Source organism: Rhineura floridana, chromosome 14 (assembly GCF_030035675.1).
Source record: "Rhineura floridana isolate rRhiFlo1 chromosome 14, rRhiFlo1.hap2, whole genome shotgun sequence".
NCBI lineage: Eukaryota > Metazoa > Chordata > Lepidosauria > Squamata > Rhineuridae > Rhineura > Rhineura floridana.
In genome coordinates, this window is record NC_084493.1 from 38,572,805 (window position 1) to 38,592,143 (window position 19,339).

The following is a 19,339-nucleotide window of genomic DNA, read 5'->3' on the forward strand; positions in this document are numbered from 1 at the left end:
ATTACTCCAATTTTACAGTGTTTTCAGATAAATCCAATTATTTTTACTTAGTGCATTTATTGGCAGATAGGAATCCACAGGTTACAGCAAAACCTTCCTATTCTCTCAGGCATTTTAATGTATTTTAAACGTTTTAATGTTCTGGTCATTCTAATTTATTTTATTGTTGTTGTGTATTTGTATTTTACATTTTGTGATTTGCTGATTCTTTGTATTATCTTATGTTGTACACCGCCCAGGGAGCCATTGGCTAAGGGCGGTTTATAAATAAAATAAAATAAATAAATAAATAATAAATAAAATGCAGTATCATGGCAATGAAGACATATCTAACTTTTAAGTGATTCTTACCAAAGAGTGCAGAGAATTTTCGTAATTTGGAGATGAAGGGGCTTGTCCTCCAGTCCTTGACCACTGACTGACACCTGTCAAAAGCAACCAGATGAAACTCTGATGCAGGTAGGAGAAACAGAAAACAAAAAATACATCTCTCTTGTAGTAAAGTGAATTTCAATATAGTTTGTAACACAAGAATTTTCGACTTTCAAAACTTGACTTTGGGAAGTACTACAGTTCAGTGGTAGAGCACATGCTTTGAATGCAGAAGGTCCCAGGTTCAATTCCTGGCATCGCCAGGTACAGCATGGAAACACTCCCATCTGAAGCCATGGAAGGCTGCTGCTAGTTAGTGGCCCAGTTGTCTGACTCTGTGTAAGGCAGTTTCCTATATAATTGTGGATGGATCTTGAAAAGACAGAGGTGCTATGTGTCTAGAGTTCTCATGTGTGCGAGGTGGAGAGACAGCCTGTTCTGGACAGGGCTGCACCCCCCTGGAAGGAGCAGGGCCACAGTTTGGGGGTACTCCTGGATCCAACACTGTCACTGGAGGCTCAGGTGGTCTCAGTGGCTAGGAGTGCCCATTTCCAGCTGGTTTGCCGGGTTCCGCCTTTTCTGGACAGAGATGACTTGGCCACAGTGCTCCACGCTCTGGTAACTTCCAGACTGGATTGTTCAATGTGCTCTATGTGTGGCTGCTCACTGGGAAAATTCAGCTGGTCCAAAATGTAGCAGCCAGATTACTGGCTGGGGTTCCTTTTAGATCTCATATAACCCCTGTTGTAAAACAGCTGCATTGGTTGCCAGTTTGTTTTCGGGTCAATTTAAGGTCCTCAAGCTACTGTTTAAAGCCTTAAATGGCATAGGTCCCAAATATCTGAAATATTGTCTACTTTCCTACAGACCCTCTCGGGTATTGAGATCAGCAGAGGGGGCCTTTGTGTAGTTCATAGAATCACAGAGTTGGAAGGGGCCTATAAGGCCATCGAGTCCAACCCCCTGCTCAATGCAGGAATCCAAATCAAAGCATTCCTGACAGATGGCTGTCCAGCTGCCTCCTGAATGCCTCTAGTGTTGGAGAGCCCACCACCTCTCTAGGTCATTGGTTCCATCGTCACACTGCTCTAATAGTTAGGCAGTTTTTCCTGATGTTCAGCTGAAATCTGGCTTCCTGCAGCTTGAGCCTATAATTCCGTGTCCTGCACTCTGGGATGATCGAGAAGTGATCCTGGCCCTTCCCTGTGTGGCAACCTTTCAAATACTTGAAGAGTGCTATCCTATCTCCCCTTAGTCTTCTCTTCTCAAGGCTAAGAGTGCCCAGTTCTTTCAGTCTCTCCTCATAGGGCTTTGTTTCCAGTCCCCTGATCTTCCTTGTTGCCCTCCTCTGAACCTGTTCCAGTTTGTCTGCATCCTTCTTAAAGTGTGGTGTCCAGAACTGGAGGCAGTACTCGAGATGAGGCCTAAGCAGTGCTGAATAGAGGGGAACTAATACTTCATGCGATTTGGAAAATATACTTCTGTTAATGCAGCCTAAAATAGCATATGCCTTTTTTGCAGCCACCTTGCAATGTTGGCTCATGTTCAGTTTGTGATCCACAACAATCCCAAGATCCTTCTCGCATGTCGTATTGCTGAGCCAAGTATCCCCCATCTTATAACTGTGCACTTGGTTTCTTTTTCCTAGAAGAACTTTGCCCTTATCCCTGTTAAATTTCATTCTGTTGTTTTCAGCCCAATGCTCCATCCAATCAAGATCCCTTTGAATCTTGTTTCTGTTTTCCCAGGTATTAGCTATCCCCCCCGAGTTTATATCATCTGCAAATCTGCACCACCCTCAGAAGCTTGGGGGGGCTGGCCTGGAAGAGGGCCTTCTCCGTGGCCGTTGTGGGATTCCCTTCCACAGAGGTGTGTCTGGCACCTTCATTATACAGCTTTCATCATATGCTAAAACACACCTCTTCACCCTGGTCTTTGACACGTGAAGAGGATTGTGATTCTGGTTGTTTTAATTGTTTTTAACATTGTATTTTAAGGTTGCTGTAACCTGCCCTGGGACCTCTAGGTGAAGGGCAGGCAATAAATGCTAATGCTAATAATATGTCCTAGTATTGTAACATGGATGGTGGGAGTGCCATAGACAATTTGGTAGTAGTTTCCCAAAAGATACAAACATGCACCAACACAAACACTATTTATTTATTTAGGAAAAAGTATGCTGCCCTTCAGTTAAAGAAATGTCAGGGCAGCATACAATAAAAAAATAAAAGCAGATGGATATGGAAGCAATGAATATCCTAGTGAACTAAACTTCTAGCCAAGTTTCCCTTGGCCCTAAAGCCAGGCAGATGCAATTATCACCTGCTGGCCTAACATTAATTCCTTTCAACAGCCTGCTGCTGACACACCTGGATTCGAACGGTCCGCGTTTCAAGACTGATACAGCACTCAAAGCCGCCACATAAGACAAAGTATACCTGGCAAGTCCAATGCTCTGCCAAAAGCAGAATTCCTATATAAAGTTACCCTTGTCAAAAGGCTCCCTTACGCACCCACTCTCTTTCTTAGCGGAGGCTGGAAGCAACTTTAAGGAGGTTATAATCCTTAGGACTTACGGTCTGATTACTCCTGAACAAATGAAACCAAAATATTTTCTGACTGGCTCTTGAGAACCTCTCAACAAGACAGATTCCATCCTCTGTCCAACTTATTAAAGCATTGCCACATTCTTATAGCCAGATCATCATATACATGCTAATAACACACTCATCCTTGGAGTGTCGACCTTTGTGGTCAAAATAGTACCCTTCACATAGAAGATGAAGGAATCAAGAGGCCAAGAACCCCAAACCCCCAAAAAAGACACTAAAGAGGAAAAAGCCAACAGACCGTCTAATGAGAACTGAGCATGCTCAGTAGTCATGGAATACATACTGACAGTGGGAAGGGGGAATGCAATGGATTATCCCAGAAAGGGGAATCGCTGGCTGGCTGGAACTTTGAAGAAGGGCTACACACTGCAACATTTTGATGTGGGTCCCTCTTGTGTTTCCAAATACCCAGCACAAATCCTTCTGCACCTGGTTCTCACTGAGATAGTAAACCTTACACGGAATGCACAACTGCATACTGCCAGTGGGGTTCACATGAATAAGAACATCCCCATACAAAAAACGCTCCCTGCACATTAAGAAATGGAATGTCAATGAGAATGGTTGGCTATGTTTTCTCTCCTTGACATGCTTATTTTTTATGTGCAGGGAGTTGTTTGGCATGGAGTGGCGTTCTGTCATGTGAGGCCTCATCTGCAACAGGTACCCTGTCCTGTTTGGCAGCATTGTTTGTGAGGAAAGATAGTGACTCTATTACAGTCCGCACCATCAACAAACCTGTTATAGATCAGGACTGTTGCCAAGCTTCCACATAACAAATATCACTGATATTGCTGTGTGGACATTTTACATTGTACAAACTCTATAAGAGTTACATCATCCAGCCATTCGTTCTAATTCCTTGTTAAATAACAAATTTAAGTCAATGGGGCTTTCATAAATCCTCTGTGTGTGTTGAACAGCTGTTCAACATTTACTAGACAGCTGAGGCCCCAGTGTCAATGGAGCCCACAGAATCCACTAAGAATGATTCAGCTGCCCGGACTACCTCGCCACACTTGACAACCCCCACATCCATTCCTTACAAGCAACTTTTGTTTTATTTTAACGTCACAAGAATACCACAGCTCCAGAATTCCCTCTTTCCTTTCCTTAAAACAGTAAGAAATAGAAATAAAAAGCAAAACACCCTGATTTCACAGAATTGCTTTTTCAAATGGAAGTTCAAGTTATTTAAAGCAACCTCCCTGTCTTGTTGTGTGATGGTTTATGCAAGGAGTTCCTGAAATGCCTCTAAATTCAAAAAGATTTTTAAAAGTTACTCTAAGTCATTGGTGAACTAAGAAGTAGCTAACGGTGCAATCCTATGTATGTTTACTCAAAAGTAAAACCCATTGAATTAAATGTTGTTTACTCTGTACTTTTTTTTACAATTACAGCCCAAGTTATTTAAAATGCAGATCTTGATTTTGCTTCATGTAGCGAAGGATAGCGTAGATTATGGGGAAAATGGGCATAACCTGTGAAACCTTTGAAAGAACCATAAAAAACCCACAATTCTTCATCATGCCTAGCACTAAACATAAACCACAACCCTAAAAGGCATGTCCGTTGTATATGTCATCAGCTGATCAATGTCCGAAATAAACAAATCCAATCAATTTTTATATGCATGTATGGCATAAAGAACTCACAAGACTGAAGTTCAGGCTGTGGTTCCCCACACATCAGGATGTGGAAACCAATCCCATGCTGCTGAGTTAAGGTTGCTGCCATGACCCCTTGGTGGTAAGTTATGATGGGGCCCTTTATGTCTACAGACAGGCTGAGCAAGCCAGATCTCTGGGTCCTCCATGCTGGGTTCCCTTCATGGCTGTGGCATCACACAGAAGTCAAATTACCTGACAGTCTGTCAGAAATTTGGCAGATTGGGTACCTCTGTGAAAGCAGACTGCAACATCTTTATTTCTCTTCCAAAATACATACATATTCATCCTTAAGAAGGATGTGAAGAAAAAACACAGAGCAAAATGTGTAATCTAATCAGAAAATTGTGAAGTAAAGGTGTGAGAGGTGAGCCTACCTGTGAGAGGTGATGGTGATCCAACAGGTGTTGAGGAATTTGAAGGAAAACTACTGCTAGTGTGGTCAGGAGAATAAATCTAAATGAAAAGGAAAAAAGGCATGAATGTGGTAATTGAACTCATTATTATACACTAGAAAATTCAATAAAAAAGAGGTCTTAGTTCTGTTTGAACATTTTTGAAGGAAATAAAATTGTTAGAAAGTTTGAATGTGGCATCTTTTAATTTTTTATTATTACACTGTGTGTTCTACTCAAAGTATATCCACTGAAATTAATGAATTTAAATTAGTTTTGCCCATTAACCTCAATGGGTCTATCTGAAAAGGACTAGTGTTGAATACCACTCTATGATTCATTTAATACCCTCCACAATATCTCTTCTTGTAGTTTAATAAAGATTTAATTAGTTCTGCAATAATTAATTAACTGTGTACCTGATCACGGTAAAAATAAATGAGAGGTTTAACCAATTGCCAAGACAATTCATTGGCTACTTAAATGTTGTCTTTGTACTGTACCTATTCATTCCAAAAGAAATTGCACAAGAGAAGTTCCTAGTGAATTGTGCCAATGCAAAATAGTTCAACATTGATTGTGCAGAAATACTCTTTTCATACATAGAAGAACATATGTGGATTCCCGTATGTAAAAACTAAAGCATGTGCAGTGAATTGATCCTTCAGTGTGGCAGCACCTACACTCTGGAACTCCCTGCCCATTGATATTAGGCAGACACCTTCACTGTATTGTTTTTGCTGTTCGCTAAAAATTATTTTCTATACACAAGCTTACCCAGACATGAAAATCTGACATGTATTTTAATATGCAATTGTATTTTATTATGTATATTTTAACACTACTAATTTTGTCCACATTTTGAAAGTTCTTAGGTCAACTTGTTTTTAACATCTGATTTTATTGGTATTTTGAATGTGTAATTTATATTTTATGTAAACTGATCAGAGGCTTTGATGATTAAGCGCAATACAAAGTCTATTAAATAAATAAAAATAAAGTAAAAGAATAAGAAATCAGTGTATCCTGATTACTGGAGTAGAAGTACAATATATGATCTGAACTACATCTCCTTTCAAAGTTTGGCAAACAGTGATTTTAATTTGTAAAATTAGAAAATGCTTATTAATCCTATTGGAAATGTTTATATCCCTAGCCACTTGGTTTCTCTTTTGTAAAACATCTGACAATTTAATGTTGGTAAGACAATCTAGAATGCCTCTGTCTGTGTCCAAAATTTTGAATCGCAGAAGGCAAATGCCATTGGCGCCAAGGCCAGCAATTCATCTCACACAATGAAGTGAACGGCCACTGAGCAGCGATGCTGCTCCCATTCACTGAGTTAGTCAGGATTTTCTAGTGCATAATGCCCTACATGTTTTTCATGCATAACACTTACTTTGCAGTGTTTCTTATCAGTTCATAAGTAACTTTCTCTCCGAGTTAATGTTGAGAAGCCAGAACAAAACCTAATGTCACCACAATCAGAATGTGCATGGTACTTTTCAAAAGAAAAAGGGCAGTTTTAAAAGCCCACAGTTAAAAGAGGCCTATATTTCTTATGCAAGTGAGGGCTGGTTTTTCTGTTGATTACCAAATGAGGAAGAATCTACTGGGGCACTTTGCCACTAACAGGACTCACTTTCTTGCAACAAATAACAGGCCTCTTTTGAAGTGTCATGGTCCATTCTAACCAGCGGGATGCCAATATGCTTGTTCTAAATGAAAAAGTGGCCCATGCAAAGGCTAAACAACAGAAAGCCTGCAGCACCAAGCCTTGGAGATGTTAGCACAGTGTTTTAAAGCACTTCAGAGTACATTTCAGTTCAGCTTTGTCATGCTAATATCACTGAGCCTCAAGCAACAAAAGCCATTCAGGAATAACTTGGAAAAGTCAACTTCCCAACATTTTCTCCTCCTTTGTTCAAGGACTACTGGCCATTTCGCTATCTAAGCTGCACAAAGGCTGCTTTCTACCCCACCCCCGGTTTGGAGGTAGGAGTCAAAACATAGGTTCTGACAAAAGAGATTTGATATAATCAAGGAAGTTAAATAGCCCTCCACTTTGATCTCCTTTAAATTAAAGACCAAGTGTTTTGATTTGGCATTAAGCACTGAAATAAACCAGATGCTTCTCCTGCCATATAAACCCACCATGGCCACAATCTTAAAAGGGTTATTGTTTGGCAAATGTTCAGGAAAACACATAAGAAATGGTACAAACATCCAGATTTTCTTTGCTTTCTATCTACACTGGTTCATTATCTAAACCAATATATAATCCATTGGGCTTTGGGAACTTTGTGCAAATACTTTCATGTACAATGCTCTTTCTTGCCTACTCTGAGATTAAGACCACAATTATCTAGGCTTAAACCTAAAATAAAAGAACCTTTGCAAAAGTATTATCTGGCCTTACATGTTTAATAACACAGTGTTCTGTATGGTCTTTAATACTTAAACTGAGGAACAAATGTTGTATCTTCTGATGTTTCACACATGAAAGGCATTTGTTTTTGAAATGAGGTACACCAGCAGAATTTTACAACTAGACATTCTTATTGTTGCTACTAACAACAGTATTTAAAAGCTAGAAAAAGAAAGCATCTTCACCATTCCAGGAAGATTTAACTACTTCAGCAACAGTTCATTGTACTTTGAACCACTTTAAAAGAACAAGAAGCACAAGCAGCACGCAGTGATCCCTTTATGCGACCATTTACTTCCTGAAGAGCAGCAGTTCCCAGGATTCTTTTTTGGGGACAATGGTACAGATGGATGAATCCCAGAATTCCAAGTGTGTACTGTAGCATGAGCTGATGGAACAGATGGAATGCATCACCATCAGCTATGACAGAAATGAATCATGGAATGACCTGGTTGCTCCTGCCAAGCAAGAGCACGGGATGACAGGACTGCGTTACCATGACAATTGAAGTCCACCCTTCCGTTTATGCACACTTACTCTGACATCAAAACTTCTACACACAAGCCTCCAATCCCCTATCTGACTGCTTAACTTTATAAGCTAAATCATGTTACTACCCTAAATCCTTATCTAAAACAGAATAATACAACATCATTCCAGGAGTTCTCCATAAAACGTCAGACTATATTCTATGCTCAGGGAGAACTTTAGTGCAGATCTGCAACAGGCAAGGCAACCAAACTCTCAGCTAGAGAACAGCCCATGAAGTTATGAGTTCCTTTTGGGAGGAAGGACAGGATATAAATTCAATAAATAATAAATAAGTTGGCATATCACAAAACTCAGTCTTCTAGACTGTTAATAACACAGTTTTTCTCCCTGTGGCCCACACCAGAGGAATCTTTGATAGTCTTCTACTGACCCAATTCAAGATTCTCCTGCTGGCAAACACCACCCAGCCGCCTGCTATATGGGTGGCACTGACAGTCGGGTGCTTCTAAAGACTGTAAAAGGCACATTTATTTGCTCAGGCTCTCCTGATTAAGTTATTGGTCCATTTTAGATACTGCGTATATTGCTGATATTGTTTATTGCTTACTGTTGACTTTATTTAGACTGTATGTATATTTTAATGCTTATTTGATTTTATATCCTTTTAACATTTTAATGCTGTAATTTTATTCTTTAAGCTGATCTTGGATCTTTGGATGAGAAGCAGTCTATAAATGATTTTAATAAAATACACAAGGGGTTAATAAGTGTATAGGTGAGGGTTTATTTGCATGTACCAGCTTGGAGTTGGGAAAGGTGGAGATAATCTCTTGTGACTACAAAGACTAATTTTCATCTCTTGAACCATGGGTAGGTTCCCTCTCTGTGCTAAGCAACAGAGGTCTGCAGACTTTTCCCAGCTGTCATCATCCAGAGATCCAAGACTTGAATTTTTCTGCATTACTTACATCTTGAGATGAAGTCTTCTAAAAACACACCTTGAACCCAATAGATCTCTAGACAACAAGGTTCTAGAAAATGCAATTTCACTACATTTATCAATCAAAACTTTTCATAATTTGTTTATTTTGGCTCTTTTACATCTTGTTTTAAAATGCTGTCCTGTACATACCCCCCTCCCCCAAACTGCAACTTTTAACATTTTCACTGAGAAAAGACTTGAGCATCATGGAGGCCAAAGGGATTATTCCTATCTCTACTATTTCACAAGCTTCACCAAATCTTTATTTCCTAACGAATTCATCTTTTCTTCAGAGAAAAGTTTCTTGTTGCTGTTTCCACACTGTTCTTCATGTGAGCTGCTTAGTCCCTCTGCCTTTGCAAATAAACATTTTGAACACTGATGTTATTTTTTTTATTCATGCACAAGAAACCTATATTTATCCTGTCTTAGGACTAACAGTACTTACAGAAAAAATGTCATCCATACGAAATTCCCTGTGTGCAATTCTGTATGAGTGTACCCACCAGCCTTCTCCAACCTGATGTCCATTTTGAACTTCACCAACTATATAGCCATACATATAATATTTTTCTTAGGCTGCTGTTATGCTGTAATCATGCGATGACAGCCTTCTAAATGCTGCAGGGTTATGGCAGCAAGTGGGCAAGGGAGGCAGGCAGGCAGGCTGACAGGCAATGCCAGGCTAGGTAGCGGGGGGTTAGGTGAGGTGGTGAGGGGACTGGGCTAGGTGAGGTCGTGGCAGGGGGGCACCAGTGGCCTCGGCAAGCTGCAGCGGCCTAGGTGAGCTATGGAGGAAAAGGTGAGGCAGGCAGGCCTAGGCGAGTGCCCACAGAGAGTGCGTGGGACACCAGTAGCCACTGTGTGCCAATGCCTGGAGGAACTGGGGGTTTGCTGGGGGATGCCTGGGGTTCCTGTTCCTGGGATTGAGGCTGGCACCCTAGTGTGTATATATACCCACATACCATGATGTGCATTATTCAAAAAAATTGCTTGATATAAAAAATGGACAAGAACTTGCATGCAGCCTACGTTATTTCTGTGACTGCTTCAGACAGCATTACTTACAGATGCCAAGGCTTTTCCAAGAGCATCCCCAGTCTGTGAGCTTCCAGCAGCATTGCCTCTGTTAACTGTAAAGAAAAGACAATATGAATGTTGAATTAATGTTGAAGGTAATTGTAGTAGGCTGCTATTTAATACCGATGCTGTCTCAAAGGGATTACCATGACTTAAAATACAAAAATCTGGGGAAGACTAAAAAGGAAATTTGGATTTACCTGTGAATGACTGCTCTCAGTGGTATAGAGATACAGCAGTCTTCATATTTGGGAACACAACTCATCTTAGTTGCAGGCAGAATCAGGTTGCAAAGATACCAAGAGAAGGGAAAGAAACCCCTCTTGACCTATATATAAAAAGCACCTAAAGTGTAGGATTGACGAACTTCAAAATTGTTACCAAAGCCACTGGACTGTGTCAGGAAGTAACAAACCATGAAGAGGACAGGACACAAGGTCATTCTCAGGACTCTTAATTTTTTAGCCTCTAACCTGGAGAACTCATTACAGATGTAGCTGGATCTGCACCAAACAACTTGGTCCTTTCTCTGTTTTTTTGTGGGGGTGGGTGTCAGGTAGACTCCTCCACATCCTGAGAACAAGAATTCACAGGCAAGTCCAATTTCCCCTTTCTCCAGTGCTGCAGTTTTCATATCTGTGATGTAGTCAATCCCTTAGATAGGTTCTCTCTGTGCTCTACCAATTATTAGGAACCAGTCTTCCTGGTTTTCCTTCCAAATGCAGCGCTGTAGACAAGATAGCTTACAATGCTTTATACACATATGCATTGCATTACATGTAGTGAATGCCACCCAGTGTTACTACATACTCAATCAGATAAAAGTCTGCAGAAGACCAGAACAGTAGCCATAACACCATCTGAGTAACTTAACCTGCATTGTTGTTCCTGTTCAACATCCAGGATGTGTGGATGAGGAGACCATGGATCCAGAGTCAGAAGATCCAAACAGCAGGGAAACTGCCAAAGATATTGCTTTGACCTTCTGAATAAGTTAAAAGAGAAGACCTCCTCGGTCACCAGGGAGTCATCAGAACAATGTCCACCTGCAGTTCTTGTACTATTTGGACAACCCTGGAGATCAGTCGGAAGGAAAAGTACACAGCAGGACTGTCAGCTAATCCACTGCTAATGCTTCTTTCCACCCCTTCAAAATGAGATTATTTGGTTCTGGAGGAGAAATGGCAGAGTTGGGGAATGTCTGAAGATGCAAGTAAGTTTAAGATGCCCCAACATGGCAGAAGAACTACAGAAATATCTTCAGATGCATGATCCATTTCTTTTCCTGCTGAGTTGTCTGCTCATCCACTCTGCCATTGTGTTCAACAGTCTGGTGACATGTTCTACCTTTACAGCTGCAGATTTTTTTTCCTGACAAGGTGTACAATTTCCAAGATTCCTCATGTAACGCCATAGAGCTTACACCTCCTCCTTTGCTGATACATTCTATTGCTGTATTGTCCTGTGACGAGTGAGAGTTCTTGTCCTCAACAGGTTCCTAGAATGTCACATGAGCTAACCTGACTGTCCTCAGCTCCAGTTAAGTGATGCTTTTCCTGCTTCTTATCTGGACCAGATCCCTTGAGTCACCCAAACCTGAAACTCCTCAGCCTATGAGGCTGGCATCTGCCATGATCAACAGACGAGGAGTCTCTGCAGGGAATGTGAACAATGGAGGCAGTTTATCATGCAAGTGTGATTGGACGCTGAAGCTGCTGAGCAAACTGATCACGAAAGGACAGAATCGTATGTGGAGTAGCCAGACATGACACAATTATGCTTTATAGTGGGGTCAGGGTCATTAGGCCCACTACAGGCTATGGCTAGATTTGAATGGTCAGAATCTAGATCTCTCTCTCTCTCTCTCTTTTTGCTGGTCCTTTGACAGAAGTACTTCGGATGTCAATGATCACTTCGGATCACTCACTGGGTGTCAATGATCACTTCTAATTTGAGTGAGGATGATCTTGTCTAGATTCTCACAAATCCACAGCTCCGAAGGCAGTATGGCTCACAAAACCCTAATGGTTTTGGAGATGTCCCAATTAGAGCGGAGTGTTCCTTTAGGCCACTGTTCTTCAACTTTGTAGTCAACAACATCTGGGGCAACTCCCATCATCCTTGGCCATTGGCTAAGCCGGCTGGAGTTGATGGGAGTTGTAGTTCAAAAACATCTGGGCTGAAGAAAATGCTCTAGGCCACCACACTGGTAGCATAGTCCTAGTTGAACTTTGTATAACATTTCAGAATGAAGCTGCTAAGAATGCTGCTGACAAAGTAACCCTGTGTAAATCATCTTTCATCTGTTTGGGAAACTCTGAGTCTGCCACTGCCAGATTATCCAGCAACAAGCATGCTGCTTGAGAGTTATCATTGAGGCCTACAATGCAGTCCAAAGAAGTCTCAAATTACTTCTTTAAAGCTACTCAAGCCACATTAAGTACCATCTGATGGAAAGATGAGATACAAATTTAACAAATAAATAAATTTAACAAATATTTTAATGCATTTATCACAGCACAATTATGATAAGACAATCACATTAATGACTTCAGAATCATCAAGCTGGCCCGCAACTAGACATTATGAAAATTTCTCCAAACTGGGGAACAAGTCCATTCCATGACTGAGCTGAACCATCGTCTGAACTGAGCCTTAGAAAACTAAACCCAGGTTTAGAATCAGTAGAGTGAACAAGGGGAATTTTGCTTGTTCCCAGCCTACAGTCATGTTGGATTTGACTAGCACCTAGTTATTTTGGGGTACTTTAGACATATTGTACACATCAGTTATAAAATACCTTCACAGTTTCCTCATCATAAAGAACTACACACTAGCTTCTTGAATGAATCCACTAGTAGGAAAAAGGAAATTTTGGTTAGGCTCTTTGGGTGGGAAATAATGAAAACTCAACTCTTATCTTTGCATAATAATTAGCCCTGCATTTGAAAGCACACCATACTACCACATTTATCAAACAAACCCCAAACCATTTCTTCAGGCAAAGTTCCAACAGTCAACACTGACAATAATATAGCCCCAAACGATGCATTTGTGATGTGACAAATTCACTTTGACAATCTAAATGGACAATTAAACAGCAGCAGCACAAGCATACAGATTTCTAGATTAGCCATAATCTTCCTTAAAAAAATCTCACCCAGTATGTTGTTGTTATCTGATCCATTGACAGGCGGAGTGTGTGCGGCAGCAACATATGATGAACTGCTGCTGGTGCTCCGGTGGAAGCTAGACATTGGAGGAAGACTGGTGTTTACATCTGCTGGCGAGACTGAGTGTGGGGGATAGCTCTAGGAAAAAGCAGAAATGTGGGGGTCACAAATGAAGGGAGAAATATTAATGCCTTAGTTAACATTAACAAAACACAAACTAAACCAAAATATTCAAGTTAAGAATATCAGAACTGCCTTGCTGGATCAGATCAAGGATCATTAGCACAGCAGTGGCTAGAAAAATGTTTCTGCATTGACTAACAGCTATTCCCTGTCTCTCCCCAGTAAGTGGTAACCAAAGGTAAACTGCACCTGAATCTTGGGATTCTATTCCAATAGTTATCCCTTTGGACTTATTTATGCTCAGTGCATTCTGATGCCCAGCCACCCACTCTAGAGAGCTTTTAGAAGGCTGCTTTGAATTTCACCTCCTGAATTATATACCTGCCTTTCTCATTGTGTACCCAAGACTCCAGATCATTCAAGGAACTGTTAACCAGCACCATTCCCAATAAATAAAGATCAATAAATACAGAATTATTGAGGGGTATCACTGCTCACATCCCTTTATTGTGAAAACTCTTGGTAGATTCTGTACCACTGCTTCCTGTCTTTTTTAACCTGAGTTACAAGCTCCTCAACCCAACTGCTATCACCCAGTATGAAAATGTGGGGGAATAGTAAGAAAGTGTGGGAGAACTTGCAATTTAAGAAATAAAACCTTTTGCTAAGGATGTGAATTTTCTTTTCTATTCTCTGTTATGGCAACATACAAGGACCTAAAGAGCTTTTTAAAAAATGAACAGGTCTGCCCTTCTGGGCAGATAAAAATTGGTTCATATTTGGCTATCTCAGATCATTTAAATAAAGCTTTATGCGACTGATCTGACAATTTATTTATAATCCAGCAAAACCAGGCTCTTAAAGGATAGTTAACAACTGAGTTCCAACTGACCATAGTGAAAGAGCAAGTGTTCTTGTCTTACCAAGCGGTCATGTGTGTGTCGACTGGCATAACTGCTGGACTGTGACATGTGAGAGGAGGAACTTTCCAGCATTCCACAATAGGCAGGCTGGCTCATACCATTGGAAGGGCTCCAAAGGTCTGAAGCACTGTGGGTTCCATCTTTATTTGCAATAAAAACAAGAGAGAAGATGAATGGATCTTAGACAAAGTACCTTCTCATTTATGAGTAAAACAGTATGTGCTGTGCCATCACTTCATTGCTTTTGTCATGTACATTTCATACCCTGCCTAAATTTTTCTCACAGCCCTCATGTGGTGATCTGGTGTTGTTTTTAAAATACCCACCCACAGCTGATAAAGCTGATCTAGCCAAGTAGTGGCTAGAGTGTCGGACTACGACCTGGGAGACCAGGGTTCGAATCCCCACACAGACATGAAGCTCACTGGGTGACCTTGGGCCAGTCACTGCCTCTCAGCCTCAGAGGAAGGCAATGCTAAACCCCCTCTGAATACCCCTTACCATGAAAACCCTGTTCATAGGGTCACCACAAGTCAGGATCAACTTGAAGGCTGTCCAGTGTAGTGTGTACCTCTAATAATGAAGACTCATTTTATATCAAAGTGATAGACATTTATTATGGTTGACCAACCTCTAAAGAACGTACAAACGGTAAAAAAATATAATCACAACTTCAGAAGGATAGTTAGATGTGGTGCTCTATCTTAGTGGATATTGCAGGGAGAAAGCCAGCTTTCTATGGGGCTTTCCAGTGTATTTCCCTGTATATCACGTGTAGGACTATGATGCAATGAGCTCCTGGCCCTCAGGGAACAAGACCGTTCCTTTGAGGGCAAAGTGGCTGACCTGCAGATGCTGAGAAAGGCAGAGAGACTGGTGGATGAGGCTTTCAAGGATGTTATAGCTGGATGATAGCTCCCCTGCTGTCATGGAGAATAAGGTTCTCAGGGAAGGAGGGCATCACACTTAGGAAGTGGGAAATGATCCTTTAGAAGAGACCCATTTCTTGGGAGTCACACACAGAATCATAGAATTGTAAAACTGGAAGGGGCCTATAAGGCCATCGAGTCCAACCCCCTGCTCAATGCAGGAATCCAAATTAAAGCATCCCTGACAGGTGGCTGTGCAGCAGCCTCTTGAATGCCTTCAATGTTGAGAACCTGCCACCTTCCTTGGTACTTAGTTCCATTGTCATACGGCTCTAACAGTTAAGAAGTTGTTCCTGATGATCAGTCAAAATCTGGCTTCCTACAACTTCCACCCATTATTTTATGTCCTGCACAATGGGACGACAGAGAAGAGATCCCGGCCTTCCTCTGTGTGACAACTTTTCAAGTACTTGAAGACTGCTATCATATCTCCCCTCAGTCTTTTCTTCTCAAGGCTGAACATGCCCAGTTCTTTCAGTCTCTCCTCACAGAGCTTTGTTTCCAGTCCCCTGATCATCCTTTGTTGCCCTTCTCTGAACCTTTCATGCCTAAGACACTCCTCCGGCAGATGAAGTAATCCTGGTAGTGGGTAATTATTACGAACATCGGGGTGTGATGACGTGCAGACTGCAGGTGAATTGCCTGCCTGGCACTAAGATTGCACATGTCACCTATTGTCTAGATAGCCTGGAAGATAGCACTGGGGAAGAATCAGTGCATGTGGTGCATGTTGGCACCAATAACAATATATATACAATATATTCCTTTCTTCTGCTCCAGGTACATAAAGGGGAGGGGCTGCCTGAGGCACAGTGCAACACTAAGTGCACACTTAGAGTCACACTTGGAGTCGTCTTGGGGTCTGGAATCCATCGCCTGCCAAGAAAAATCCAGCTGCAAGCGCTGAAGAGACATGGCAAGCCAATGAGCCGACCTGGCCTGTATTACGGAGACCTGGTTGGATGAAGCTGGGGGGGGGTTAATCTCTCCCAGCTTTGTCCACCTGGTTTCTCAGTACAGCAGCAGGCGAGACCTGTGGGACGGGGAGGTGGGGTTGCAGTGGTCTATCGTGACACCATTCCCCTGACCAGGTGCCCTCTCCCACAGTTCTCAGGGTTCGAGTGTGTGTACGTGAAGTTAGGTGGCCAGGACAGAATAGGTGTTGGAGTCCCCTCGACTTGTGGTACTGGGTGACTTCAACATCCACGCTGAGACTGCTCTGTCGGGAGTGGCTCAGGACTTCATGGCCTCCATGACAACCATGGGTCTGTCCCAAGTATTATGTGGCCCCACTCATGTTGCTGGTCACACCCTCGACCTTGTTTTCTGTGTTGGTCGGGATGACGATGTTCTTGGTATGGAAGAACTTGCGGTGGCTCCGTTGTCATGGACAGATCACTACCTGGTCGGGTTTAGACTCACTGGGACCCAGAACCTCTACAGGGGTGGGGGACCGATTAGAATGGTCCATCCCAAGAGGCTGATGGATCCGGATGGTTTCCTCACGGCTCTTGTTCCTGTCACCTTGGCAGGCGATCCTGTCGAAGCACTGGTTGACTTCTGGAATAGGGAAATGGCCAGGGCGGTGGACACGATAGCTCCCGAGCATCCTGTCTTTCGGAGTGGAGCCAAAACGGCTCCATGGTTTTCTAAGGAGCTGGTGGTGATGAAACGTGTCAGACGGGGACTAGAGCGACATTGGCGGAAGACTCAGAGCAAAGCTGACCGATCTCGGGCTAGAACCTATCTGAAGGCCTACTCCGAGGCAGTGCAGGCTAAGAAGAAATCTTTCTTCTCGGCCTCCATTGCGTCTGCTGGGAGCCGTCCAGTGGAACTGTTTCGAGTGGTTAGGGGGCTTTTAAGTTCTGGCCCCCATGAGGGTAATTCTGACCACTCAGCAGACCGCTGTCAAGAATTTGCACGGCACTTTGCAGACAAAGTCGCTCAGATTCGCTCCAACTTGGATGCTAAAATTGATACAGTCTCTGAGGATGTAACTTTGGTGCCTGTTTGTCCAATTAAAATGGATTCTTTTCAACTTGTTTTGCCCGAGGATGTGGACAAGATCCTTGGAGTGGCGCGTGCCACCACTTGTTCACTGGACCCTTGCCCTTCCTGGCTCATTAAAAGTACCAGAGGGGGACTGGTCGATTGGGTCAGGGGAGTTGTCAATGCCTCTCTACAACAAGGCAGAATTCCATCATGCTGAAAGGAGGCAGTTATAAGACCACTGCTGAAAAAGCCCTCCCTGGATCCCTCTGTACTGGGTAACTACCAGCCAGTCTCCAATACTCAATTTCTAGGCAAGATAATAGAGCGTGTGGTGGTCGCCCAACTCCAGAGATTCTTGGATGATACGGATTATCTGGATCCATTTCAATCTGGTTTCAGGCCTGGCTATAGGACAGAGCTGGCTTTGGTCGCCTTGGTGGATGACCTACACAGAGAACTGGACAGAGGGAGTGTGTCTCTGCTGGTTCTACTGGACCTCTCAGCGACTTTCGATACCATCAATCATGGTATCCTTCTGGGCCGCCTTGCCGAGATGGGACTTGGGGGCACTGTGGTACAGTGGCTCCAGTCCTTCCTGGAGGACCGAACCCAGAAGGTGGTACTGGGGGACTCCTGCTCGACCCCTTGGCCATTGACCTATGGGGTCCCTCAGGGTTCAGTTTTCTCCCCCATGTTATTTAACATTTACATGAAACAGCTGGGAAAGGATGTACGGGGTTTGGGGATTTTGTGCCATCAGTATGCTGATGACACTCAACTCTATTTCTCTTTTCCACCTGAAGCCAAGGAAGCCGTACAGGTCCTCAACCAGTGCCTGACATCAGTGATGGACTGGATGAGGGCAAACAAGTTGAGATTAAATCCTGATAAAACAGAGGTACTCCTGGTCAGTCGGAGGGCAGATCAGGGAATAGGGATTCAACCGGTACTGGATGGGGTCACACTCCCCATGAAGTCTCAGGTTCGCAGTTTAGGTGTACTACTGGACTCAGCTTTGAATTTTGAGGCCCAGATTACTGCTGTGTCCAGGGGCGCATTTGCCCAATTACAATTGGTGCGCCAGCTGCGCCTGTTCCTGGATCTGCCTGATCTGACTAGGGTGATGCATGCCTTGGTTACATCCCGCTTAAGACTACTGTAACGCGCTCTACATGGGGCTGCCTTGGAAGACTGTTTGGAAACTTAAATTGGTACAAAGAGCTGCAGCCAGCGTGCTAACCGGGGCTGGTTACAGGGATCATACAACCCCCCTGTTACAACAGCTCCACTGGCTGTCAATTTGTTTCCGGTCACAATTCAAAGTGCTGGTTTTGACCTACAAAGCCCTATACGACTCAGGTCCAGGCTATTTGGCAGATCATATCTCCCTACATGAACCTGCCCGGGATTTGAGATCTTCAGGTGAGGCCCTTCTTGTGCTCCCCACACCTTCACAAGTACATATGATGGGGACACGAGATAGGGCCTTTTCGGTGGCCGCCCCTAGGCTGTGGAACTCCCTTCCGAGTGAGGTCCGATCAGCTCCCTCCTTGCCGTCTTTCCGGCAACAAGTAAAGACTGTTTTATTTCAACGGGCATTTGGGATAGAGAACAACTAGGATTAAGTGTCCTAGGATTGGTAACTACATTATATGGTCTTATTATTTTAAATTGTCTGTTGTTTTTAACGTATGTTTTATGGTTTTAATTTTTCTCAAAGTTTAATTCTATTTTAATTGTATACTTTGTATGTTTTAATGGTGTTGTTTTTAGTTGTAAGCCGCTCTGAGTCCTATTGGAAAAAGGGCGGGGTAGAAATAAAGATTATTATTATTGTTGTTGTTGTTGTTGTTGTGATTGAAAGCCTGTCCTTAATATTTGAGATGTGAATGGTTTTTGTTCCTCAGTTGAGACCTGAGGAAGTGTTGTTGTCTACTATGTTGGAAGAAGTGGTTTCTATACCCCCACGGTGAGAGCCTGGTGGGCATAGTTTCTGCCCCCTTGAGTGAGAGACAAGGGGGAATGTTTGGTATGAGGGTTTGGTATGAATATGTGTGTGCATTATTTGGCTGTATGTAGATCTGAGTGGTTGTCATGGGTGTACATGTGAGTATGCTGTTTTCAGGATGTGTGGCTGAATCATGTGAGTGCTTGTGGAGTGTAATTTGAGG

At 42.7% G+C, this 19,339-nt stretch overlaps 1 protein-coding gene across 8 annotated transcripts in view; it reads right to left on the reverse strand.

Annotated features, from left to right (window-relative positions):
• TCF12 (transcription factor 12) overlaps positions 1-19,339 on the reverse strand; it is a 367,927-nt gene that overhangs the window by 41,764 nt on the left and 306,824 nt on the right. For all 8 annotated transcript variants that reach the window (XM_061595499.1, XM_061595501.1, XM_061595498.1 and 5 more), the window contains 5 exons: positions 14,248-14,387; positions 13,189-13,339; positions 10,017-10,081; positions 5,029-5,107; positions 352-425 (listed from right to left, as the gene is read on the reverse strand). In XM_061595499.1, the coding sequence (XP_061451483.1) occupies positions 352-425; positions 5,029-5,107; positions 10,017-10,081; positions 13,189-13,339; positions 14,248-14,387 (509 nt within the window). The remainder of the gene's footprint in view (positions 1-351; positions 426-5,028; positions 5,108-10,016; positions 10,082-13,188; positions 13,340-14,247; positions 14,388-19,339) is intronic.